This window comes from Camelus dromedarius, chromosome 24 (assembly GCF_036321535.1).
Source record: "Camelus dromedarius isolate mCamDro1 chromosome 24, mCamDro1.pat, whole genome shotgun sequence".
Taxonomy (NCBI): Eukaryota; Metazoa; Chordata; class Mammalia; order Artiodactyla; family Camelidae; genus Camelus; species Camelus dromedarius.
In genome coordinates this window covers 27010329-27034974 of record NC_087459.1, presented here as the reverse complement: position 1 = coordinate 27034974, position 24646 = coordinate 27010329, and the positions used below count along the sequence as shown (strand labels likewise).

Sequence of the window (24646 nt, the reverse complement as noted above, 5' to 3'; positions counted from 1 at the left end):
AATAATGCAGTGTACCCGTGTACCTTCATTTAGCTTAGAAACTGAACTATCTCTTGGTGACACTGACACTTAGTGACCCTCTGTCTCCCTCCTGATTCCACCTGCCTTCTGCCAGACATCCATGCTGCTGAGTTTGGTGTTTACTGTTTCCATACTTCTACTTTGTACATATCTCCAAGCAATATGAAGTAGAGTATTGCATGTTTCTAAACTTTACATAAACAGTCTTATATTGAATGCACTCTTCTGAGGCTGCCTTTTTGCACTGTGTTGTTTGTGAAATTCATCCAAATTGACACGTGTAGCTGTAATTTGCTGATTTCTATTGCTGTATAGTATGAAGGGTTCCACTGTATGAAGGTTCACCGGTTCCTTTACCATTCTCCTGGGGTTGGACACTTGGGTTGTTTCCAGTTTTTTTGTTATTATAAGAAGAGCTACTATGAACATTCCCGTTCTTGTCTCCTAGTCCATGAGATCAAACACTCCTAGGTATTTGTATTGGTTTCCTATTGCTTCTGTAACAAATTACAAAATTAGGGCCTTAAAACAACACCAATTTATTATCATACAATTCTGGATGTCAGGAGTCTGAAATGGGTTTCACTTGGCTGAAATCAAGATACTGGCAGGGTCACGCTCCCTCCAGAGTCTCTAGGGGAGACTCCATTTCCTTGCCTTTTCTGGCTGCTAGATGCTGCCTGCATTCTTTGGCTCATGGCTTCTTCCTCTACCTTCAAAGCCAGCAACATGGTGTCTTCAAATTTCTTTCTGACTCTGACCCTCTAATCCCTTTGTCACCTCTCCTTCTCTGATTCTGACCCTCCTGCCTCCCCCTTGTAAGGATCATTGTGATCACACTGGGCCTGCCTGGATGATCCAGAATAATCTCTCCATCTTGAGACCGTTGACTTACACCTGCAAAGTTCCTTTCACCATGGAAGGTAATACATTCACAGGTTCCAGGGGTTAGGATGTGGTGCAGAGAAGATCCAAAGAGATGGGGCAGAAAGTGGCATAAGCTTCTCCATGTAATGGCAGTGGAGTCACCTATTGAGGGGGCAGAAGTGGGTCTGGGGGTCCAAGGAGTGTGGAGAAGTTTCATCGGACTGTTACAGGGCATTCCACACAGGACACCCTGGACTGAACAAAGGTGGATTGGTGATGGAGAGGGGACAAGCTGAGGCAGGAGCTTCCACCAGATCTCCACAGCGCTTCTTAGAGTGAAGAAGGCCTGTTGCTCAGAGGGGCCAAAGGAGGGTCGGACAGGGGGAGTGTCTAGGAGACCCCTGGAAGCTTAGTGTCCAGAGGATGCAGAGCAGAACCAGGGAGATCATAGCCAGGAAACTGGGAAGTGTGGAAGGGATCTTGATAATACTCAGGACCATGATGGAGGGACAGCAGGGACTCTGGGGCACACAGTGCAGCCTGGGGATGGAGAAAGGGCATCTTGGAGGTGGTGATGTTCCAGCTGAATCTTGAAAGGGAAAATCAAATTTCAGTAACCATAAAAATGTGGAAGAAGCATTGCCTTCACAGTCTGTCACCAAGCCTGACTGACTCCATCGGTTTTGTCTTTTTCTCAGACATCTTCACCATGCCTCCTGTGCTCTGGTTGGATGGAGGGGGGCCTTGTTGGGCTCTTTCAGCCCCTGTGCCTTGGCTTATGGACTTCTCTTTGGTTTCTCTATTTTCTCCTTCAACTTTAGAACTCCTATTCATCCCTCAAAACCCAGCTCCAATATCACCTCCTCTGGTGAGCCTTTCTGATTGCCCTGGTGTCACCTCTGTGCTTTCTTAGTAGTGTGGTGAAGTGGAAAAAGCTCATTCACTACTGTTTGATTTTAGACAAGTGACAATCTCTGTGTGTCTGCTTCCTGACAATGGCACTGGCCAAGCCTAGTTGTGAAGATAAAGTACATGACATTCTCGGGCATCACATGGGACTCACAAAGGAAGACATCGAGCAGTGATACCCACCATTCTGTTTTGTACTAAAGTAAGCTGAGTGAGAATGTGACTCTGCCTTCATCCATGAGCTCCCCAAGAGCAGAGACAATGCTCCCACAGGGCCCAGTCCAGTGCCCAGCACGGAGGCATCATGTGCTCCATGGATATAGGAAGAACTGAGACTGTCGTTTACCTGTAATGTGACTTTGGGGAGGTGACATCATCTCTGTGAAATCTTTCCTCATCTCTAAAATAACTCATATTGGGTATCCACTTAACTACAGGTAAGGGACATTCACTATCAGTATTCCTCACATTGTGTATCATCACCCCATTTTATAGAAGGGAAAACTGAGGCCGGGGGAAGAGAATGATTTGTCCAAGTTAGCAGCTGGGCAGGAGCTCTTGGCTCACGGCCAAATTCAGAAAATTGTGTGAATTCAAGGGGTAAATGTGAAACAGCCTTGCAAACTGTAAACGCCTCGGGTGGGAGAGTCAACGCCTGGGGGCGTGGTGAATGAATGATGGCCAGGAGAGAGGGAGCCGAGAAAGGCGGCTGTACAAATCCCGACGGTAGAAGGATGGGTTTGCCAGGCGACCGCGGGTGCGGGAGGCGCGGCGCCACGCGGCTCTTCCAGGGAGAGAAGGGGTGCGGCCCGCCCCCTCCCCGCCCCACCCCCAGCCTCCGGCCGCGGCCCCTTTAAGAGGGGGCGGGGCGCCCTCTGGCGGCGGAGCGGCGCGCGCGGCCGGAGTCGGAGCCCGAGCCGGATCCCGGAGCCGGAGCGGAGCGGAGCGGAGCCGGGGCGGAGCGGGCCGAGCGGGCCGAGCCAGCAGCCGAGCTGGGGGCGCGGGCGGGCGGCATGTACCGGGCCCGGGCGGCGCGGGCGGGGCCGGAGCCCGGCAGCCCAGGGCGCTTTGGGATCCTCAGCACCGGGCAGCTCCGGGACCTGCTTCAGGATGAGCCCAAGCTGGACCGGATCGTGCGGCTCAGCAGGAAGGTAGAGCGGGGGGCGCAGGCGGGGGGCGCGGGGGACGGGCCGCGGCCTGCCGGACCTGCCGACCGACTGAAGGGCCTCACTGGCCGAGCCTCGGGGCCGCCGGAGCCTGGCACGTACGAGTGGGCCCAGCGGAGCCGCCCCCGGGGGAGGGGGCGCCCGGAGCCGGCCTGGGGCGGGTGGGGCGCCGGAGACCCAGGGAGGCGCCTGTGCACCCCCGGGATGGCCGCGAGGCGTGTCCTACAGCGGATGCTCCAGGGAGGTGTGTTCGGGAGGCAGGGGCCGGCTGTGTTGTGGGGGGCCCTGGCTCGCACACCCACGTTCTGTAGGGCCAGAAAGGGGAGGCGCCTTCCACAGGAAAACTAGGGGCCTGTTTGACACCTGGGGGGACCGTTGGGAGGGCGTCCGTATTCTCGGGGTGCAAGAGGGGTCTTTGTGTCTTCCGTTGGGTAGGGGTACTGAAAGCTGAGGTGTGTATTCCATAGGCCACCATAAGAGAAAGTTGTATATTTCACAGGAGATAGGCCTGGGCTGGCTGTCTGTGGAGGGGCAGAAAGGGAAAGTGTACACTGGAGGGAGGCAGACAGGAGGGGCATGTGCATCCTATAGGGGACAGATGGAGGGTAGTGCGTTCTCCAGGGGCAGAGAGGGAAGGCTTGGCCCTCCTAGTAACAGAAGGAAAGAGCATTCTCCAGGGCCAGGAAAGAAAGGGGTCTGCTTTCTGCAAAAGAAGGAAAGCTGGGAGCAGGTGCTAGGGGATCGGGGAGGAAAAGGGGGTGTGTATTCCTTGGGGTGTGGGGATTCCACTGGAGAGCAGAGGAGGGTGTGTGAGGGAGGAGAGGGGGCTGGAGGGGGTGCTATGCAGGGACAGGGTGAAGACATCACTCTGGAGAGTAAGAGCGGAGGGTGGGAGTGTTTTCAGCACAAACACCTGAGGAGGAAGCAGACAAAGGCCTGGAATGAGAGGGAAGCTGCCCATGCATGGAAAATGGGACAGAGGAGGGAGGGGGACTCCTCGGGGACCTGAGCAGACATATTAATTGAAAAATTAAAAATTAACTAACATTTGTAGAGGCCTTCATAGTTTTCCGCACTTAAGTCTCACAACCAGTCTGTAAGATAGACGTTTTTTAGCTCACTTTCTGGAAGAGGAAACTGAGGCAAAGCACAGTCTGGGCTCAGTCCCTCCACCTGTTGGCTCACTATCTTGAGATTGGGGTGCCTTCGGCTTGGCCCATGGCCCCAGGGTGGCAGTAGGTGGCCATGGTCAGACTCCCTGAATGGGCCTCTTGGCTCTTCCCTGCCGGCAGTTCCAGGGCCTGCAGCTGGAGCGCGAGGCGTGCCTGGCTTCCAACTACGCGCTAGCCAAGGAGAACCTGGCATTGCGGCCCCGCCTGGAGATGGGCCGCGCTGCACTGGCCATCAAGTACCAGGAGCTTCGGGAGGTGGCCGAGAGCTGTGCGGACAAGCTGCAGCGACTGGGTGAGGAGACAGCAGGACAACTGCCTGGGGTGGGGGGCAGTTGGCCATCTGGCTGGTTGGCCTTGGGAAGTGCCCTGCTCTGAAGGGTGGGACTTGGACAGATCAATTTCCCCGGGCAAGTTTGAGGGGTGCTACTCTGGGAGAACACCAGAGGTGGGGAAGTGAGCAGTCAGTAAGCAGAGCTGGGTTAGAGAGGCCAGAGGGGGACCCTGGGAGAAGGGGTCCAATTCCCAGGGGCCTTCGGTGCTCTAGGAGTCACAGCCCCTGCTTCCTCTTTTGCACGAGGACTGGGGGGGAGGCGCACAAACTGATCCTGTGGGCCATCGTTTAGGTGAGGAAACTGAGGCTGAAGGGAATTGTAGAATCACACAGAGGGTCATTGAAAGAGTCAGGATGGGGCCCTAGGGCTCTTGCCTGTCTGTCCTGGGCGACAGGCCCTGAGTGCAGGGGCTATTCACACTGTCCCTCTGTGGCCCTCAGAGGAGAGCATGCACCGCTGGAGCCCCCACTGTGCGCTGGGTTGGCTGCAGGCTGAGCTGGAAGAAGCTGAGCAGGAGGCTGAGGTGAGAGGAGGGGCAGCTGGGCCTGGGGACAGGGAGGGCCCTGTCCTCTCATCATCCCCCACCCCTTAATTCTTACACTTCAGGCTTGAGAGTCCCTCTCTTCCAGGAAGCCTGCCCTGAGTGCCTGGCCCCTAGAGCCTGCTGCATTGCTATCTGCCCTGGACACAGGGCTCGCCATCCTCACCTGTGCCTTTTCCCCCGGCTCCCTGTGAACGTCTCAGGGCGGCTTAGGCGAGGTCTACAGAGGAGCTGGGACAGACGTTTCAGTGCTGGGTTGGGAGCATAGTGCTCAGTGAGTTGGAGGAGGTGGAGCAGGAGGGGCCCTGGCCCTGGCCTCGATGAGAAACACCTAAATCTATATCAAGTGTGTCCCCATCTCTGATCTCGCCTCTTCTCTGACCTAGCAGGTCTGGTGACAGTAAGGAAATCAAGGCTTGAGTAGAGGACATTTGTCTACAAGTCAGAGGCAGACCTAGGCAGGAACTCTGGTGCCAGTCCCCAAGCTGTGGGGTGGTTGGCATTGGAAGGGATTCAGGGTGGGAATTCAGGGTAGGAGGGAGAGAGGACCAGACCTCAGTCTTTGGTCATGTCCCTCCCAAACTGTCCCTTCTCTCCTGTCCCAGGAGCAGATGGAGCAGCTGCTGCTGGGGGAACAGAGCCTGGAGGCTTTCCTGCCTGCCTTCCAACGAGGCCGTGCCCTGGCCCACCTGAGGCGGACCCAGGCCGAGAAGCTGCAGGAGCTGCTGCGACGTCGGGAGCGGTCTGGTCAGCCAGCCCCCACTGCTGCTGCGGATCCCCCCAAATCCTTCCCCGCTGCAGCTGTCCTGCCCACCGGGGCCGCCCGGGGGCCACCAGCAGTGCCCCGGAGCCTGCCCCCCTTGGACTCCCGCCCAGTGCCCCCACTGAAGGGCTCCCCCGGGTGCCCCCTAGGCCCAGCCCCTCTGCTGAGCCCTAGGCCCTCGCAGCCAGAGCCCCCCCACCGGTAGGATCCAGGGTATGGCCCCCCAATGGAGGGCCCAGACAAACTTGATGCGTGGCTCCTCCTCTTCCTCCCCCACTGCCTGGGTGGGGGGAGGGGCAGGCCCCTCCCCCTGGCCCTAGGCAGGCCCTGGCCCTGGAGGCTGAGCTGGGGAGGAGGGTCACCTGGAAGATGCCCAGAGAGAGGGCCCCGGGTGGGGTGGGCAGAGTATTATGCCTCTGGCGCTGAGGAAACTCTGCCTTTTTTTCTCCCCGGCTGGGGCCTCCTGGGTGATGGGCCAGCCCCAGTGAAAGAACTGTACTCACGGGGGCCTGAGAAGATGCCCGCTTCCTTCAAGGGGCCCTGCCTAGGGGCGCTGTGGCCCCCTGCCACTCCACTGGGCTCACACAATGCCAAGGCCGACAGTGTTTTCCATCATGTCCTGAGCCTACCTTTCACCCAGTTCTGGGGTCCACCACCTAGGAGCCAGGTGGTCAGGCTCCAAGTGCGGGGACAGGAGCGCCATGGCCCTGGGGCTACTACCTGCCCCACTCATGCTCCGGACTCTGGGGCAAGGTAGGCCAGGGACTTCTGACCTGCGCAGGTGAGAGTGGGCCATCCCCCGGAAAGACCATTCTGTATTTTTCTGTCCCCGTCTCCTTAGAATGGAACCTTTTTGAGGGCAGGTCCTTGTCTTTGTATGTTCTGTCCCCAGCCCCGCCTCCCAGGGGCCGTCAATAAATGTGATGATGAAGATGATGATGCTGCTCGCCTCCTCTCTGCTCCCTCCACCAGCTACTCTGCTGTTGCAGCCTCCGTATCTCAGCTCTGGCACTTCCTACTCTTGAGATGCCCTCCCTTCCTCTCTGCCCATCCAAAGCCCAGCTGTCCTTCAGGTCCAGCACTGCTCCTGCCGCTTCCATGAAGTCTTCTCTGATTACCAACCCGTGGGAGTCTTTCCTAAGTCTTAACTTCCCAGTACTTCTGGCCAGAAGCTCACTCTGTTCCCCTATAGTTCTCCAATTGCCTCACCTGTATGCACCTTCTTTTCCAGGGTCGCCCGTAATCCCAGTCAGGATAATACCTGCTCCTTCTCTGGCCTGCCAAATGACCACCCCCACTGAGTGATGGAGGAGGTTCTGAAGGGCTGAAGGTTATCTGTCTTCAGCTTGGGTAAACACTAGGTGGCCAGCCTGGCTGATGATTGTGGGCCAAGAAGATGGGAGAGCAGGAACGTGTCTTGGATCAGCTTAGGTCAAGTCTAATGAGACGAAGTTTGGCAGGAAGGCATGGAAGGTCCTGCAAATAAGAGGGGACAGTCAGAGTCACATAGAAGCTAATGTGATCTTGGTCCATGTTAATAGGGATATAATCATCTAGAAAGAGGCAAGTTCTGGGTTGGCTCTACTTTTTACTGAAGTTTTAAACTCTAAGAGGGACCCCAAAACAGCACCTTTAATAATGATGAGAACGAGGATTGGGACTAAGTCCCGTGAGGAACAATTGAGGGATCTATTTGGGATATGTGTGCGTCATGTTTAGCCTTTAGTCCTAAAGGACTGCTTCACATAGAGCCAGAGGTCAATCAAGACCAGTGGGTGGAAACCACAGGTTTTGGCTCAGTATGAGGCTCTTGAGTCATGGCTGCTACTGGAGGTAGATGGTCTCCATCTCTAAAGATGTGTGACCAATACCTGAGTGACTGCTTAATGGGATCTTCAGAAATTTAGGCAATAGAGAGACTGGCACATTTGAGCTTTTGACAGACCCGCAAGCCCAGATTCACCCCTAGCAGGGGCAAAGCACTGATCGAGCCCACTTGGGGACTTCCATCCCTCATTGCCTTGGTTCTCCTACTCCTCACTGCTAGCACTTGAGCTGCTGGAGCTGAGGGGTGCTGGAGATGACACAAGGTGCCTGCCTGAGATGACAGAAGACTGAACAGCTCAGGAAGACCTGCATTCTCAGCACAGCCTCGGGCAAGCCGGGCCCCTCTCGCCCTGGCCTCCCCTTCCTGGTCCATACCTCAAGGGAGTTTTTCATTTGTAACTAAAAGGAGGAAAGGGGCTAAGGGTGGGCATGTCTGAGCTCCCTCCACTATTGTGAATTGGGGCACAGCCTCTAGAAGGCAGAGGCTAATGTCCACGGTCTGGTGCAGCCTCCCCTTCCCAGGGCAGGTAAGAAGAGAAGGAATGACCCACACAAGGGAGGAGCTGGGAAGAGAGGAGAATGTTACCATGGGAACCAGAAAGGGTCCATCAAAAGGCCTTCCACACCCCTCACCTTCCTCTAGGAGCTCAGACTCAGTTTTAGAGGAGACAGGGAGTGCAGCCCCCCTAGTATTCAGCTCCAGCATGAAAAAGACCAAAGACCTGAGGCAGGTGGGTATAGGTACCACCAGAGTGGAATGGGCCTTGCTCTGGGCCATGGGAAAGACTTAGGGTTGGATGGTTAATAAACTTTATTAACCCCTCTGCTTGAAGTTACATGGAATGTTCTGTAAAGTTCCAGGCAGCCTGGGCTCTCTCTTCTGCCTGGACACTTCTGGAACTTTCTATTTCCAAGTTTTGGGGCCCTAGGGAATGTTTTGGGTGGTAATCCTCTGTGAGAGAGGATAAACTTGAGGGTCTATGCCACAGGTTCCATGAGAAAGATACTATTATAGACCACCAGTGCTTTTACAAACCAAAAGCAAAAAATTCCCCAAATAAAATTCCCACTCCTTTTTGATAATAACAAGGAGTTCTTGCCCTTCAAGAGTCTGTTATGTGGACCTCCTTACTTGGAAATCACTAGCTTCTGTGTATTTTCCTAAGCTTCCCACCTTGTTTTCCGAATATGAAACATAATAACAATAAATGTACTTTTTTTTTTTTTTTTTTGCTAATCAAGGCTTACTGAGTTAAGCAGGCCTGCACCAGAGTGAGCTCAAACCTTTTATCACTGAATCGTGTGGTCACTGCAAAGCCATGGCTAAGAAGCTGCCTCTGACCCCCAAGACTAAAGAGAATTTAATGGTTTATAAGAGACCAAGTCTGACTAGCTGCAGGTTTATCCCAATTTATACAAGGATTTTACACAAGAGATTGATTGCAGGGATTGGTGTTACTGTACTGAAGGACCTCTGACTGTCTGGGAACTTGCCACCACTGTAGACCTCTCAAAATTTGATCCTTCTTGTCCCACAATGAGAATAAGATCAACACTGCCTCCCTGTGTAAAGTGTGAGCTCTTATAATAACATAGGTGGTAACCTAGGGATGTGCAAACTCAAAGGCCTGTAGAGGCCAGGAAGGTCAGGGTGCAAAGAAATCCACCCTCCCACATCTTCCTGGAAATGCAGGGTCCCCTTTCTTTTTTTCCCTCTTGCTAGACACAGGATAGAGAGAGAGACTTCTCTAAGAGCAAACAGGTGCAAGTGTGTGCATCAAGGCCTCTGACACGGCCCCTCTGCTGCTGGGAGTGCAGCAGGCTGGGGTGCAAGGTTCTACCTAAAGGCAGACCTTACACCTCCCGGCAGTCACGCAGGTAGGGGAGAAAGCTGAATGGTGGCACATTTTCCCATTTTTTGAGAAGTCAGAAATCTAGATTTCCAGGCAAAGTCTCCCAAGTTCTGAAAGCTGGCTGAAGTGATTTTAAGACACTGTGCCCTCCACAGCCACACGATGCGAGCAGGTTGGCTGTGGCCTGTGAACCAGGAGTCTCGGTCTGTTCTTGGTCCTCCTGTAACAGGCCTCCTTTTGCCTAGCAGCAGTCTCCTCCCAGGGTGGAGGGTGTGAACGTTGATGGGGCCGAGGCCGGCTGGGAGGGCCAACCCACTTCAAGACTAACGCCAGGGCCCCAGGCTTGAACAGCCTTAGGAGATAGTGGGGACATGGCTAGGTCCACAGTGCCACTATGACCTCATGACAGATGGTGAAGGTGAGCTCTCTGCACTGGCTTCTTGGGGATGGGAGCACTGAGCATTCCCAGCACATGCAAGTTCACGAGGTCCAGACTCAGGTCTCTCATCCTAAAATACTAACAGAGACAGAGCCTCCACAGCTTTGCCTTGGCCACCAGGGCTCCCAGCCTGGCCTGAGAGCTAAGCCGCTGAGGGTAGGTGGGCGGGCCTTCTGCAATCCTGCTCAGTGTGTGACCTTATCACAGGGCTGAGGAACGAGAGGGCAAAGGCCAGGAGAGAGCCTACTTCTCTAGTGCGCTGAATTCCAGCGAGTGGACTGAAGCAGCACTGCCACTTACCAGCTGTCCCTTCTCTTGGCCTCTCTGCATGGGATCTGGTGACCTTCCAGCAAACCCAAAGGACAGAGACAAGGACCCCCCATAGACACCACCCACCATTTCCTCAAAAGTGGGTGTGGTGGCCACTCAGGCTCCACCCTTGGTGTCTCAGCTTCAGGTGGCTATAAGGGATGGAGATATATATTCTGTCAATATTGACCAACGGACAGCTCACTGGTCTAAGGCAGGCTATTCTTACTCACTGTGGCTCATGCTGAGACCATTACAGAGGGCAAGTTGCACCCAGTGAACGAAACACCAGAACCTCGCAAGGAACCAAGGGATCTTACTCCCTCAGCACTAGGATGTGTAAAGAATGTTTTTACCCAGCAATAAATAAAGGATAATGGAGGGAAAAGCAGTTTGGCTCAGGAGGAATAAGTCCTGATCAAGCCCAAAGACAGTATCACAATAGCCTAGACATGTATACCTTTGAGTCCTGCTGTCCTGTCTCCCCATTTAGGATCTGTGCACACTGTTCACTCAGCCTCGTACTGTACCTGCACCCCCATACCCACCTCAGTGAGCACAGCCTGGGCAAGCTGGGCCCCTCTGGTCCATCTGCCTTCCTAGGTCCAAACTTCTAGTTTTGTATTTGTGACCAAAGGTGAAAAGGGATAGAAGCTGACCATGTCTCAACCTTCCTTCACTGTCAGGAACTGGAGAGAGCCCCTAAAAGGCAGGGGCTCATGGCCAAGGCCTGGTTCAGCCTCTCCTCCCCAGGACAGGTAAGAAGTTGAGAAAGGAATGAGTTAGGACAATCATAGGGGGGTCAGGAGGGGAGAAATGATGTAGGAGCTAGTTGTGTGTGTATGTCAGGGGTAGGGGGTGGTGTCCTTCAAAAAGCCTCCCATATATCTCCTTTTCCACGCAAAGCCCAGACTCAGTTTCAGGGATGGTAGGGAGTGGGTTCTCTTAAGAGTTCAGCTCTGGGCTAAAAAAACCAGAGGCAGGCAGGATGGCACTAAAAAGAGGAGAGTGGGCCTAGCTCTAGGCCCAAGGAAAGGCTTAGAGTTGGATGGTTAATATTTTATTGACTACCCTGTTTGGAGTTGCATGGAATGTTCCAGAGGTTTCACAGAGTCTGGACCCCACCACCCCAAACATTCAGGAGCTTTCCATCTACCTCTATGTTCTGGGGCCCAGGGAATGTTCTTGGCTATGATCTTCACCAGGAGGAAACAAAACGAGAGGTCTATGGCAAGGTGCCTGTGAGAAAGGCCCCAGATATCACAGACCACTAGTGCTTTTACAAAACCCAAAAGAACTCCAACCCCATTTGACAGAAACTCAAATAGAATCTTGCCCCAAGGACACTCTGTTATGCCCCATCTCCTTGGCTGAGAATCACTAGCCTCTGTACATTTTACTAAGTTTCACTTCCTGTAGTTTGTGTTTCGTAAAGAACAGACTTTCCCACTTGTTTTCCAAATATGAAACATAATAACATTAATGTTCTTTTTGAAAGTACATGTGCCCTTCCCCCCAAACCAAGGCTCATGGAGCCCAGCAGGTCTGAACCAGTGTGGGCTTAAATCTTTACTACTGAGTCATATGGTCACTGCAAAGTCATGACCAAGAGCTTGCTCCCAACTTTCAAGGCTAGAGAAAACTGAAGGCTTTCCAAGAGACCAAGTTGAACTAGCTGTAGGTTTATCCCCATTTATACAAGGATTTCACACACAAGATTGAGTGCAGGAATTAGTATTAATATAGCAAAGCACCTCTGTCTTTGTTTAGAACCTAGACTTAGGCCCTCACCCCTGTGGTAGATCTCCTGCAAAGGTTTCCTGATCCCAGCTTTACACTCAACCCCAGGGCATAAACGCTCGAGTACCTACACAGCTAACCCACACCCCACATGCTGAGATTTGGGGTTAAGACAGCTGGATTACCACAGCTCTAGCCAACTGATGACCGACTGCTTAGCAGCAATTTGGAATAGAGGGAAGGAAAAAAACCTCAGCCAGCTCTGAATAAGTAAGTTTCCGCCATGTGCCTCCTGTCCCTCAGTAGTCCTGTCTCCTCCAAACTCCCCCAATTCCCACAGCCTCAAGCAGCCACGTTTCAAGGACTTGGCTTGTAGGGCCTGTGATAAGCACTGCAAGCAAAACAGGAGGACAGGCCACATTCAGGCAACTCAAACTGCCAGTTTGTTGCTCTATTTCTGGGATGGGATGAGCTGCAGTTAGTGATGGGTTCAGCTGCTCAACAGATGACCAGGTGACAGGCACACTGTCCCAAGGATAAACCTGACTCTACTGGCATTGTATTTTAATCACCAAGCCCATTAGAACACAGATAATCAAGTGTAACAGGCCTCAAGAAAGCAAATGATTTGCTCCTCTGCCGAAATGCCCACAGAGTAACTTCTCCAAAGTCATACAATAGATAAGCATGGGCACAGGAATGCTGATTCCTGTGCCCCATGACCTTACTTTCCCACTCCCATCAACAGAAGGGGGAGTGGGATCTGGGGCTGACCACCACACAACAGCAAGGTTTCCACAGATCACATCCTTACGCTACATCAGATCTCACCTGTGGCTTGGGGAACTCACAGAAAGACAGTTTCATACAACCCCAGAATCTTTCTTTTGGCAGCCAACAATTGGTCATATTGCACATTTCAAGGTTAGAGAGGAGCCCCACGCTACAAACGTGGGGCAGGCAGAAGCAGGTAAGTCTTGCTCAGGGGCTTACAAGAAAGCCAGAGCAAGTGTCCTGGAAGTTAACAACCTCTGGAAGCAGGCACCCCCGGGGCTCCAGGAAACCCTTTCCTCTCGGGCTTTCGGGACTCTTCACTGGGGGCCTCTTTCTCGGGCATCAAGTCTCCTTTTCCGGGCCAGAGGCGTACGGATGTGCAGGTCAACGGCTAAGCTGGCCAGGTGGGGAAGAGGACGGGGAGAGCGGGTCTTTCGGACCCCAGCAGAGGTAGACAACGGAAGGCAAAGTGTTCAAGATGACAGGAAAGGCCATTTTCTTGGGGGGCTGGCTGGGGGCTGCTCCCCTGCCCTCTACTCTCCGATTAAAAACGAAAGCCCATGATGATGAAGATTATGAGCAGAACGAAGATTAAAGCCGTGTCTCGGGTCTCGTCCCAGTGTAAGCCCTTCTTGGCCCGATCCTCCCGCTGCTTGCGAAGGGCCTCTCGTCGGGCCCTCAGGTGCCGTTCGCGCTTCAGCTGCTCGCCGTAATGAGCCTGGTAGAAGGCGTCAAAGTCGAACATGGGGCGGTTGCCACCCGGCGAGGCCTGACCGCGACCCTGGGTCCGAGAGGCGGGCGGCGGGGTGCGGGGCGAGTCCGGGTCGGCGGAGGGTGTCTTGGAAGGCCGGACTCCAGGGCCGCGCAGGTCCTCGTCGCTGAGCAAGCCGCGGTCATACTTGCGACGCAGGGTGGCACTGCCCAGCACCACGTAGGCCTGGGAGATGCGCGTGAAGCGCTCGGCAGCCTCGGCGCTCCCCGAGTTGCGGTCCGGGTGATAGAGGAAGCTCTGCCGGTAGTATGCCGCCTTGATTTGCGCCTGGGTGGCCGTAGAGGGGACGCCAAGCAGCTCATAGAGCGCCGTGCGCGAGTACGGCCCGTCACTCTGGGAATAAGAACTTGCTTCCAGGCCCAGACCCAGTCCTAGGTTTTGAGGAAATCTCCGGGCCTGCCACAACCTCCACAGAAACAACCGCGGCCACCTCAGATTGCGCCGGGCCGCCATCTTGCATGAAGCCGGCAGGCGGTGCAAGATGAACTGGCCAATGGGAGGCGTGCGTTGTTCGCAGCCCGTCGGCCCTGTAGCCATTTGGGTAAAAGAGAAGGCGGGGAGAGTGGGTGGAGCATGCGTCTTACGAGGCGGGCGCCCGGCCGATGACATAAAAGCCGGGCTCGAGGAGCCGCTCGCGGAGTTTGTGCTGCTGCGGCGTGGGTATGGCGTCTCGTGGGCGGAGACCGGAGCACAGTGGGCCCCCGGAGCTGGTGAGGCCTGTGGTCCACGGGCACCCGTCTCTTCTTTCCTAGGGTCTCCGCGTCTTGATTCCTCCTCCGACTCTCCTTGTTTTTTTCTCGTTTCTGCAGTTTTACGACAAGAATGAAGCCCGGAAATACGTGCGCAAGTAAGGGGATACTGGATATTGCGGGGCGTCGGGGGGTCGGGAACCGGCAAGTTGCTCTGACTGGGGGGACCTTGCTTGGAAAGCACGCAGAATTTGAGAGTGGGGAAAGGAAGAGACCTGCGTTGTTCCCATTTTTTAATACTGGCAGAATCAACTTTAAACTTCCGAATTCTCTGGGTCTCTAACCTTAGCATCAGAATGGGAGTGAGCATATCTATTTTCTCTAATGTGACAGTTTAAGCGTGCGTTAAAATAGGTAGGAGGCAGTGGATACGTGTAAGGTGTCAGTGCTGTTGACGAGAAGGAAATAATATTCATAGAATGCTTACTGTGTGCCCCGTTTACATTATCTCAGTAAATCCTCAGAACAGCTGTTGATATAGTATCTGGTTTTCACAGAATAATTTGTATGATTACAAAGTCATTTACCAGGTAAGGGCTGGAGCAGGGGCTTCCAAACCTATTGTTTCCAATACAGTGCTCTGTAGAAAGTTCTTCAGGTAACTTTTCTCCTTTTTTGTTCAAATTAGAGTCTAGGACAGAGAGAGTCAGCAGAAACCTCTGGCCAGTTACCATTATGTAGCAAATAAAAGCTTTTTTCCTCCAGCTGCAGAGCCCTGTGTTGGGCATTTTTGAGAACTATTAGGTGCGATTCTTTTCCTTGTTCTTGGGAAAGCCAAATATACTCTATACTACTTCTTTTCAATGTGGTAACCAATGGCTATTAGCCATCTATTGAAAACATGTTTAGTCTGAATTACTTAGTATGAAGAAAATGTACAATATTTTATTGACCGTTTTTTATATTGATTTTGTTTTGAAATTATATTTGGAACATACTGCATTAAATAAAATTTAATATTGACTACATTGGGTTTAGTTAATTTTACGTTATTAATTTCTTTTTAACTGTGGCCTCTAGAATGTCCTCTGTAGCTTGCCTTATGTTTCTCGTGGACAACAGTCCTGTAGATTTTTCTTGTGCCTTGTTGACCCTTCTATAGGAGAGTTAACTATGGTGGATAATTCTCTAGAAAATATGTTCTACAACATCGAAGCCTGATCGTGTTGAAAATACCCAATGATTGTTCGTTAGATAAATGATTTTGCTCTTTTTACTTTAGCTTTGCAGCTGGTACAATTTTACTTGGTTTTACAACAAAAAGTGTTTTATTACATGGAATTTTGGGATCAGTTATAAATAGCTGTAGGTGAGTTTGTTGGCCGGTAGAGTACCTTGAGATGATTGTTCCTTTTTCTCTTTCTTTCTTTTTTTTTTTTTTTGACCTGGGTGAGGTTTCAGCCCAGAACTCCTTTTACCACTTGCTTGTGTTTCTGTCTCCCTAGCTCACGGATGATTGATGTTCAAACCAAAATGGCTGGGCGAGCATTGGAGCTCCTTTATCTGCCCGAGGATCAGCCTTGTTACCTGTTGGATATTGGGTGAGATCTGGGGGCCCATAGTCCAGGTGGTGGGATGTTTTTGTTTCTCACACTGTTAGAGTCCCTGTTTGAATGTGTCTTTCAGCTGCGGTTCTGGGCTGAGTGGAGATTACCTCTCGGATGAGGGGCACTACTGGGTGGGCATTGATATCAGCCCTGCCATGCTGGGTAAGTTTATCCTGTTAAGCACTGGGGTGCACTGACCTCCATGAATATGGGGCAATGATGCAAATCATGATTCCCTTACCTCCTCTTCTCTGATGTAGATGCTGCCTTGGACAGAGACACGGAAGGAGACTTGCTTCTGGGGGACATGGGTCAGGGCATTCCCTTCAAACCAGGCTCCTTTGATGGTTGTATCAGGTAAGAGTCTTCATGCCCTGCTTTTAGTCCTACAGGCCAGTGCTTCCCAGATCTGGCTATGCAGCAGTGTCACAAAGGATACTGAAAAACACACATCTCCCAAGATTTTCAGATTTATAAGGTCAGAGCAATGCCCCCAAATATGCACTTTTAAATGTATTTCAGAGCTACTCCTGTAATTGTCTTGCACTGCCAGGTTCAGGCACCATGGTATAGATTTCTCTGTATGTGTGGGGGTGGGGGTGGGGGAGGGGTGGTCTTCTGAACTCTAGGAGCCATTTTATGGGTCCTAGCAGACATTTTGTGGGTCCCAGGAACCATTTTATGGGTCCCAGGAGACATTTTGTGGGTCCAGTAGCCATCTTGTTGACTTCTCTTCAAAGAACTTTGTAGTGGAGAGTGGCCCTGACTGCTCCAGTCTCTTCAATGACTTAGGAGTTCTTTCTGAGTTGTCAGGGTCAAGTTTTGAATGTGTATGTAGTACTTTGATAATGGATTTTAGAACATTGAAATTATCATTGGAAACATGAAATTCTTTGTCTTCTGTTCTAAATTCTGTTCAGTGTTTGAGTGTTTTGTTGACTGGGTGGAGGTAGGTAGGGACTAGGGAGGAAGTCACAGTTTAATCGTTACCTGAGGGGAGACCTCCTGTGATCATAGAGCTGTAGGGTTACATAGTAGGGATCTGGGTGAGGAGTACAAATTTGGATTTGAGGATTTTCTCCTAGGGTAAGGGATTAGCTAACATCTGGGAACAAGATAAGGGAGGAAAAAAAAACATTTAAAAGATAGCGATTGCTCTTCAGTAATGATCAGGTGGGATGTTCTAAGCTGCAGAAAATCAAAGGCCAGGAATATGGCTTTGTATGTTTAGGTAGTAGGTAGTCATTGTTAGTTAGCTTTTAAGGAGAGGTGGTATGGCAAGCCTTTTTTCTTGAACATTTGTTACATGCAAGAATAGCCGCTTGAGGTTTTAATTTAAATCTAGGGATCGTGGAGACACTTAGCAGGTACAGTTAAAGGAAGTGATTTGGGAAGAGTGAATGACTTTAAGTCCTGTGAAGCGTGTTTCCCTTGGTTAGAGGAAGGGAGTGAAGGGATAGATGGCAGAGACCTTGACCTGCTGAGCAGTTCTAAACGTGAGATGTGTGTAGAAACAAGATTAAGGAAGTGTTTCTTTGAACTGACTGCAAGGAAGTTCACACTCACCTTCTGTAGACCCTGGTTGTGCAGTGTTACAGAACAGTGACCTGGGGTAGAGGATGGCTCCATGCTATAATGCTTAGCATGCCAAAGGTCCTGGCTTCAATCCCCAGTACTTCTATTAAAATATATATGATAAATGTAATCACCCCTCCCCCCAAAAGAAAAAAATATAATCAAAATAGTGACCTAGAGTGGAGTCGCACATGCCAGCAGTGTGGACGGGAGGGTTCCACCTGGAGATGGAGGCTGTGTGGTGGTAGTGTGAGGAGGCAGGGAGGAGCCATGTGTATCACTCCCCTTCCTGACTTAGGTGCCTTCCTTTTTCAGCATTTCGGCTGTACAGTGGCTCTGTAATGCTAACAAGAAGTCTGACATTCCTGCCAAGCGGCTGTACTGCTTTTTTTCTTCTCTTTATTCTGTTCTGGTGAGTATGAGATATCCTCCCCCCTAGGTCTGACTACTTGTCCCTCTCTTGCCCTGGAGGTATCATGATGAAGGAGAGGCGTCCCATGGGAATGTTGTTCAGATGGGACCACAGGGGATGGCAGGACCTTACTGTGGTTACTTCTGTCTGTCCCAGCCCCTCAGCCTATAAATAGAAAGCTCAGTGGGTTGACACTCTCTAATGAAACGCAAGACACTGATGTCAGAATCTGAGACTGATCACAACTCCTATGTCCACTGTGCTGAATTTTAATCAGAAGCTGGTTTGAGGGCTTGGACTCCACAGAGTGAGGACAGGGACATCATGTCTAGGCCACAAAGGGGACACCTTCCAGAGTGTTCACATCCTCTGGCTCCCACTTTGCCCTCCCCTCACTGCTGATGCTCAAGTGGGAGCAGTGTGTTTTATTTACCACTGTGAGAGCTTTCATTAATCTTGTCGTTATAACTGATGGCCTTGATTTGTTGTTTACTCATATTAGTTGATAGTTTGAGATTCTAAGCTCTAAAAATGAGTTCTTTGACTCTTTCCTTTTTTTGGAGGTCCAGGTGTTTCTTGGTCTCCTTAGTCTCTTAGTCTCCTCGCCTGACCCCTGGCTTTCTTAGGGTGGGTTGTCCCTGCAGATGGCTGGCTGGTCTTGTGCATTAGGTGGTTTCTCTCCTCCTCAGCCCCTGGGGTTAACCTGAAGTTTTGAGGGCTTTCTCTCTGCTGAAATGCTCTTTCCCAGACATTTAATAGCAGCTCCCTACTACATGCAGGTCTCTGCTCAAGCATCCTTCAGAGAGAGGCCTTCTTTGAACCAAAAGTAAATTTGATAGTTTCTGGCATGCACCATCCCTCGTCCTAACTTGTTTTTCTTTTTGGCACTTAATCACCACTGTTGATATAGCTGTCTCCCCTCACTTTGGTTGACTCTTTGTTGATGGTTGTATCCCTGGCCCTGACCTTGCACATACTGAGAACTCCATAAGTATTTCATGACTAAGGAAAGGAGGAGTGTCTGGGTCCGGACCCCGTGGGATATCTGTAAGACAGTGGTGCTTCTGTTGCAGGCCCGGGGAGCCAGAGCTGTCCTGCAGCTGTACCCTGAGAACTCAGAGCAGGTGAGCCCTTTGGCCTGCTGCGGGGGTGGGGGAGCAGGACAGGTCACCTGTTCCGCTCCTCACTCACCTGCCCTCCTGCTGTTGGGAAGTGACAGAACAAGGAACCTTAGGCTGATTGGTGGGAAAGGAGGGAGTGGGCTCCTGAGGTTGGTCACTGTGGGCCCTGCTGGCATGTTTTATGACCTAATGTCCTAAGGAAGAGGGATACCGAGCCCAGGGATAGGATGTTTGTCTTCTCTTGACAGATAAACCATATACTATTAATTTCCATAAGCAAAGAAGGAAATGGGGATGGGGGAGAGTTCTGTGGAGTGTGGTGCATGAGGAATGAGAGGGTAGGAGGTTCCGACTCTGAAAGTCAGCTGGTGAGCTGTCCCTGACTAATAACATGAATGAGTCTGCCTCCCAGTTGGTGGCCATCCATTTCCTGAGATTTGAGTGGGGTGGTGCATCCCTGACTAGAAAGTAAGAATTAGGGGAATTGCTTGTTCTGTGGTCCCCAAGGGAGGTGTCTGCCATGGCTGATTCTGCACCTTCTCTGCATGGCTTTTGGGGACTCAGAATTAGGAACAGTCTGATAGGGAAGACCTTCAGTTCTCCCAGGGGAGGTCCATCCTGGGGCCAGACTGGCTTCTTAAGGGGAGTGGAGGGGAACCTGCTGCTCCCCCAGCTGCCCTGCCTGACTCCCTGGCCTTCTTTCCCCAGTTGGAGCTGATCACAACCCAGGCCACCAAGGCTGGCTTCACTGGTGGTGTGGTGGTGGACTACCCCAACAGCGCCAAAGCCAAGAAGTGAGTGCTGGGGGCCAGGGCACTGCCTGCGCTGCAGGAGAGAGGGTGGTGGTGTGGACCTCACAGGCCACTAATGAGTGGACCAGAGCAGTGCTGACTGGGGTCACCAGGGCCCTGGCAGGCAAGAGGCCTCGCTGTGTCTGTACCTGTTTATGAGTGGGAGGGTGAGAACTGATCTCGTCCTGTGAGGCTGTCTGAGCCCAGTGCTCACTCTGCTTTCTTGTTTCAGGTTCTACCTCTGTTTGTTTTCTGGACCTACAACCTTTATACCAAAGGTGAGGGGTCCTGAGCTTGTAGGCCATGTCTTTTGGGTTCTCTTCTTGTGGGGCTTGGCCAAGTACCTGTCGGAAGGGCTCAGGCCTGGGTACCTAAGCCTCCTGGGGTGGGTGGATGGGTTGAGAGATCTCCAAGGTGATCTAAGAGCACTTTGGCTCCTGCAGGGCCTGGATGAAGATGAGGAAGAGGAGGCCAGGGAGTCCACGTTCACGACTGAGAGGTAATGCTGTTGTTTAGCCCTGCTTAAGGTGCAGGCGGTCCCTAAGGTGGTCCCTAAGGTGGCCAGACTCCTCCATTTCTCTGCTTTCACCGTGTCTCAGGGTCTGACATGGCAGTGACACCAAGGTGGAAGTAGAGCTGGAGAACCCTTTGGGACTGTGCCTGCACCTGCCTGTGGCTGAGTGACTGTGGGCAGCCTTCCTCTCTGCCCTCTTGCCATGTTTAGCAGGCTGTCTCCTCCTCCCAAAGGCTGCTTCCTCCACCCCCATCCTGGACCCCATCCCTTCGTGGCTTGTGTGGCTCCCTTTTCTCTCCTGCATCCTCATCTCTACTCTCCTGAGTCACTCCCATCAGCACACAAACGTGCGGCACAATTTTTCCTGTCTTAAAAAAGATCTTCCTTAGCCCCGTAACAGCTTCTGACTGCCGCCCTGTTTACCAGCCTCTCTTCATAACAGATCTCCTGGAACTCGCCGTTCTCCCTGTCCCTTCCCTGGCTCATGCTTCTGTCTAATCAGAAATTGCTCTTGTCAAGGCCACCACCAACCTGTCTTGCCAAATCCACGGTCACTTCTCCTTCAGTCTCCTCTGACCTCACTGTAACTTGGTAGTAAATGACGCAGCCCATCACTCCCTTAACTCTTTCCTCCCCTCAGCCTCCTTCCCCCGGCCTGGTTTCCTGTTAACCTCACCGGCTGTTCTTTCTTGGTCCACCCTTTGGCCCAGCCTGGACCCCTGCTCTCTCTGTGCTGCCTTAAACACCACGTTTAGATGAACTCCCAGGCTTACATCCTTGGTCTCAGCCCCACCTCTGATTTCCAAACCACCTCGGCCCCTAAACGTCTGTGCCTGAACTACTCACCGGTTTTTGGAACAAGACAGAGCTCTTGGTTTTCACCCCTGAACTTCCTTCTTTATGTCTTACGTTCTCAGCCCTTCCCTCCTCCTCATGTCTCACATCCAGACAGTCCATCCCTTTTCCCCACTCCCACCTGCTCTGCTCACCACTGCCCTTGCCTGGATTACTGAAAGCTGCCTCACTTGTCTCCCTACTTCTGTCTGCCTTTTTGAATCCATTTTCTGTGCAGCAAGGCTGTGCCTTTTTCTTTTTCTTTTACTTTTAAAAAATGTAGATCGTTTCTTGTTACCATTTCTCTGTTCAGTATCTTCAGTTGAGTTCTTACCTTTATTTTCCCTAACACCTTTCACTGCTCTAAATCATAAATATTTGTTTACTTGGGTATTATTTCTATCCCCAGCTAGAATTAAAACTTGGTGGGAACTTGTATTATATCCCTGACACCAGAAGAGTGTCTTGTAAGCAAAAGGTATTCAGTGTTTGTTGAAGAACAATTGATTATACAGTAGTGAAGGAGAAGGTTATTTCTTAGTTCTGATTGATAGGAGTGAAATGTTTTCAGACTTCTAGGACATTTAAGAGGCAAAAGGGGCAGACGATGGATGAATTTGGAAATCCCACGAATGGTGAAAATCATGAGTGTGGCCCTCCTGTCCACCACGGGTTGGTGCCCTCTGGCCCTCTGGGGTCCTCTCCCTTACCTTCCCCAGCCCATTCCCCATGGGGACTTGGGGGCCTCTCCCAGATGTTTCTGCTCTAAGGTGCCCATCACTTGCTCACAGGGAGTGGTCCCACCTGCTGCTCCATGGGGAAGGTACAAGTGACTCCCTCCGTCCATCTTAGGCTCCCTCTTGTCCTCACACTGGTGCCTACAGATGACATGTCCTAACTGTAAACTTAGGTAAGTCATGGGACCTGAGCATCCATTTCTCATCTGTTTAAAGGTGGAGGTACATGCCACCCGCCCAGGCAGTGCGAGGGCAGGTTTGTACGGGACTCAGCACAGTGCCCTCCAGGCTCCTCCTGTGGAAGTCCTCCGAGTTGAGCGGGGAGGAGGCTGGTGTCTGTCGTTGGGCTTATCAGGGGCTTATCCCGGTACTGTCACATTCAGGCCGCTTCTTATAAATGCATAGGTAAATAAGAAAACGTTGTTGAAACCTTTATCTAATTTATTTCTTGCTTTTTTTTTTTTTTGCACCAACTTTGCTTAATCTATGTATTCCTTAATCCTTGCCACTTGGCCTCCGTCCCCTCTGGCACTTGTGTGGACACTTCCCTCTTGGCACCTGTGGTCTGGCCACCCTCCATCCTCACTGCTCTCTGTCTCCGCTGATGCCTCTTTTCCCATCGTCCCTTTTGCAGCTCACATCTTGCCCCGTTCAACCTCACTACCTCTATGCTTGTCCTTCCTTAGAGACTCCTGGGGATGATTCCTGCTTTGCACCTGGCACATCAGACTCCTGCTCCCTAATTGTGGGCCTTCAACTTTCTTTCATGAACTGCTGTCTCCGTACACCCTAAAGTCTAGATCACGTTGTGTCATTCCTTGGGTATAAAGCATCACTGCGTCCCTACTGCTCACTGGAGGGAGAACACATTCCTTGCTGGTGGTCGCACTTCCATGAACTGGCCTAGCCAAGTGAGATTCTGAGATTTCTTTTTTTAAATCTGACTTTTATTACTACGTTAGAACGGATGAGAAGTAGCAGCAAAAAGGGTCTGTCATGCAGTCCAGCTTTCACTAGTCCTCAGGCAAGGAGGAAAGTGTGCAGGAGAATTACTCCATCCTCAGCAGACCCTCGGAGTCTCACTTGGACCCACCGCCTCCTTAGATCTATGAATCCAAGCATCAGACTCCTCTGCTGACCTTCCCCTTCAGTCCTTCCCAGTGCCTCATTTTCATATACTGCTTCTGGTCTGGAATGCTGCCCTACCTTCTACATTAAGAAATACCAGCTTATCTCCATGGCCCTCTTGTTTTTCCCAGAATCTGCTTTTCCTATTCCTGTCACTCCTTTAGCAGCTGCTGGCCTCTCTGCACTCACTTTGCCTAGTGCAGGTGGTCTCTGCCACAGCCCAGCCACGGGCTCTTGAAGGGCGGGGCTGATTCATACCCCCATAGAACGTCCACGGGCCGTGTGTGCAGGTGCTCAGGAAATGGTTACTCAAATGACAAGCAGCCTCCATGGTGTGTTATGCTGGAAACAGTTTGATTCCAACTGTCAAGTGGGGATGTGGTCTGAGGGCCCAGACTCCCCCTGTTCTCAGGGCCTCTCTCCCATGAAGCTGTGGGGGTCTCTTTTCTCCTCAGTCAGGACCGGAGGCCAAGATCAGCCCTTGAGGATCATCGTCAGGGCTGCCACGAGCCAGGCAGCCTTGTTTTCCTACCTCAGACATTTGTACTTGCTGGGAGCCCCAGCCTGTTTGTACCAGGCTCACTGACCCCACAACCAGGCTAGGTTCTTAAGTGGCAACAGTGGGCCTGGGGCCTCTGGCTTTCCTTGGATGCTGCCAGGCTCTTGTGAGCTGATCCTGGCCTGAGTGGCCCCCAAAGCAGCTCCGCCCCTGCCTGCACCACTGGCAAATGTGCACTTCAGTGGTCGCCTACAGCAAGGCTGCCTGCTGTCGAGGGGGCCCTCCACGTCCTGCCTCCTTCTACACAACTGCTCTGGCCCCCGCGATCCCAGCAGAAAGGGGTGTCCAGAATGGGGGCTTCTTTTGTGGAAGGGGCATCTTGAGAGAAGCTCACCATGTTTCCCTGCCCGGGTTAACCTGAGTGTCAGCCAGGCCACTCCGTCCCCCAGTTCATAGCCATGTCTCCTGCGCAGGGTCCCATGTAGGATGCTGAGACGGGGGCTGGTGAGGAAGAGCCGAGGGTGGGTGCTGGAGAAGAAGGCGCGGCGCCGGCGGCAGGGCAAGTGAGTACGGGCTGGGGGTGGGCTGCGGGCTGGGGGTCGGCCACCCAGTGGTCCCATGGGTTCTTCGTTCTTTTTCCTGAAACAGCCCTGTTCTTTCTGCCCTGTTACTTCTTTGCACAGGGAGGTCCGACCCGACACTCAGTACACCGGCCGCAGGCGCAGGCCCCGCTTCTGAGCAGGCAGCTGTGCCCAAGGGGACAATGTGGGGACTGCACAGTCATGAGCTGTGCCACCCGGCCCAGGCACTGGCCTCGGGAGAGTTTTCTGTATTGACGTGCCTACTTTATCTGCTGACAAAAATAGTGTTTTAGAAAAGTTCTACAAAGTTTTAAAGTTCAAATATTTTCTTCGCTAAAGGTTCTGAGAGCGTATTATTTTTGTTCTAAAAGCAGTAAGCCACTTTCTGTGGAACTCTGGCATTTTCTAGCTCTGTGATCCTCAATAAATTTCTGAAGTTCCTCTATTCGTGGGGGCTTGATTCCTATGTACAAATTAGGTTTAAAGAATTTAAATGTATGAAAACATTCTTTTAACCTGCAGGGAACACAAGTAGATTAAGTTAGGGCTGCTGCTATTACATGTAACTTAGGTGTAACTGTTACACAACACTAGGCGAAGTTGGGAAGGATGAGCAGGATGAAATTATCGATGGTACCCATTGGCCTGTGGCCTCTGCCCAGTCTCTGCTTTC

General features: G+C 51.9%; 3 protein-coding genes and 1 non-coding gene across 6 annotated transcripts; 3 read left to right on the top strand and 1 right to left on the bottom strand.

Annotated features, from left to right (window-relative positions):
- Positions 1 to 2701: 2701 nt before the first annotated feature.
- Positions 2702 to 6707, top strand: VPS37D (VPS37D subunit of ESCRT-I). The gene is made up of 4 exons (XM_031433339.2): positions 2702 to 2948; positions 4256 to 4427; positions 4908 to 4990; positions 5614 to 6707. The coding sequence occupies exons 1-4, from the start codon at positions 2811 to 2813 to the stop codon at positions 5974 to 5976; spliced, it is 756 nt and encodes a 251-aa protein (XP_031289199.2). The 5' UTR covers positions 2702 to 2810; the 3' UTR covers positions 5977 to 6707.
- Positions 6708 to 11243: 4536 nt separating this feature from the next.
- Positions 11244 to 13954, bottom strand: DNAJC30 (DnaJ heat shock protein family (Hsp40) member C30). Its single transcript, XM_010980762.3, has one exon. It carries the CDS (start codon positions 13936 to 13938, stop codon positions 13258 to 13260), a length of 681 nt encoding a protein of 226 aa, XP_010979064.2. The 5' UTR covers positions 13939 to 13954; the 3' UTR covers positions 11244 to 13257.
- Positions 13955 to 14060: 106 nt separating this feature from the next.
- Positions 14061 to 24418, top strand: BUD23 (BUD23 rRNA methyltransferase and ribosome maturation factor). Of its 3 annotated transcripts, XM_064478617.1 has the most exons (14): positions 14061 to 14195; positions 14295 to 14332; positions 15680 to 15775; positions 15861 to 15943; positions 16042 to 16138; positions 17672 to 17768; positions 18842 to 18892; positions 19598 to 19683; positions 19913 to 19958; positions 20124 to 20179; positions 21600 to 21700; positions 21881 to 21938; positions 23866 to 23955; positions 24076 to 24418. In XM_064478617.1, the coding sequence occupies exons 1-14, from the start codon at positions 14148 to 14150 to the stop codon at positions 24128 to 24130; spliced, it is 1002 nt and encodes a 333-aa protein (XP_064334687.1). In that variant the 5' UTR covers positions 14061 to 14147; the 3' UTR covers positions 24131 to 24418. The 3 variants fall into 3 exon arrangements, with proteins under 3 accessions (XP_064334687.1, XP_064334688.1, XP_010979066.1); XM_064478618.1 differs by lacking the exon at positions 24076 to 24418 and having other exon boundaries at positions 21820 to 21938; XM_010980764.3 differs by lacking the exons at positions 21600 to 21700; positions 21881 to 21938 and having other exon boundaries at positions 14062 to 14195.
- Positions 23306 to 23436, top strand: LOC116147287 (small Cajal body-specific RNA 20). The gene has a single exon (XR_004130819.1). It is a non-coding gene; the product is annotated as a small Cajal body-specific RNA 20 (non-coding RNA).
- Positions 24419 to 24646: the final 228 nt, after the last annotated feature.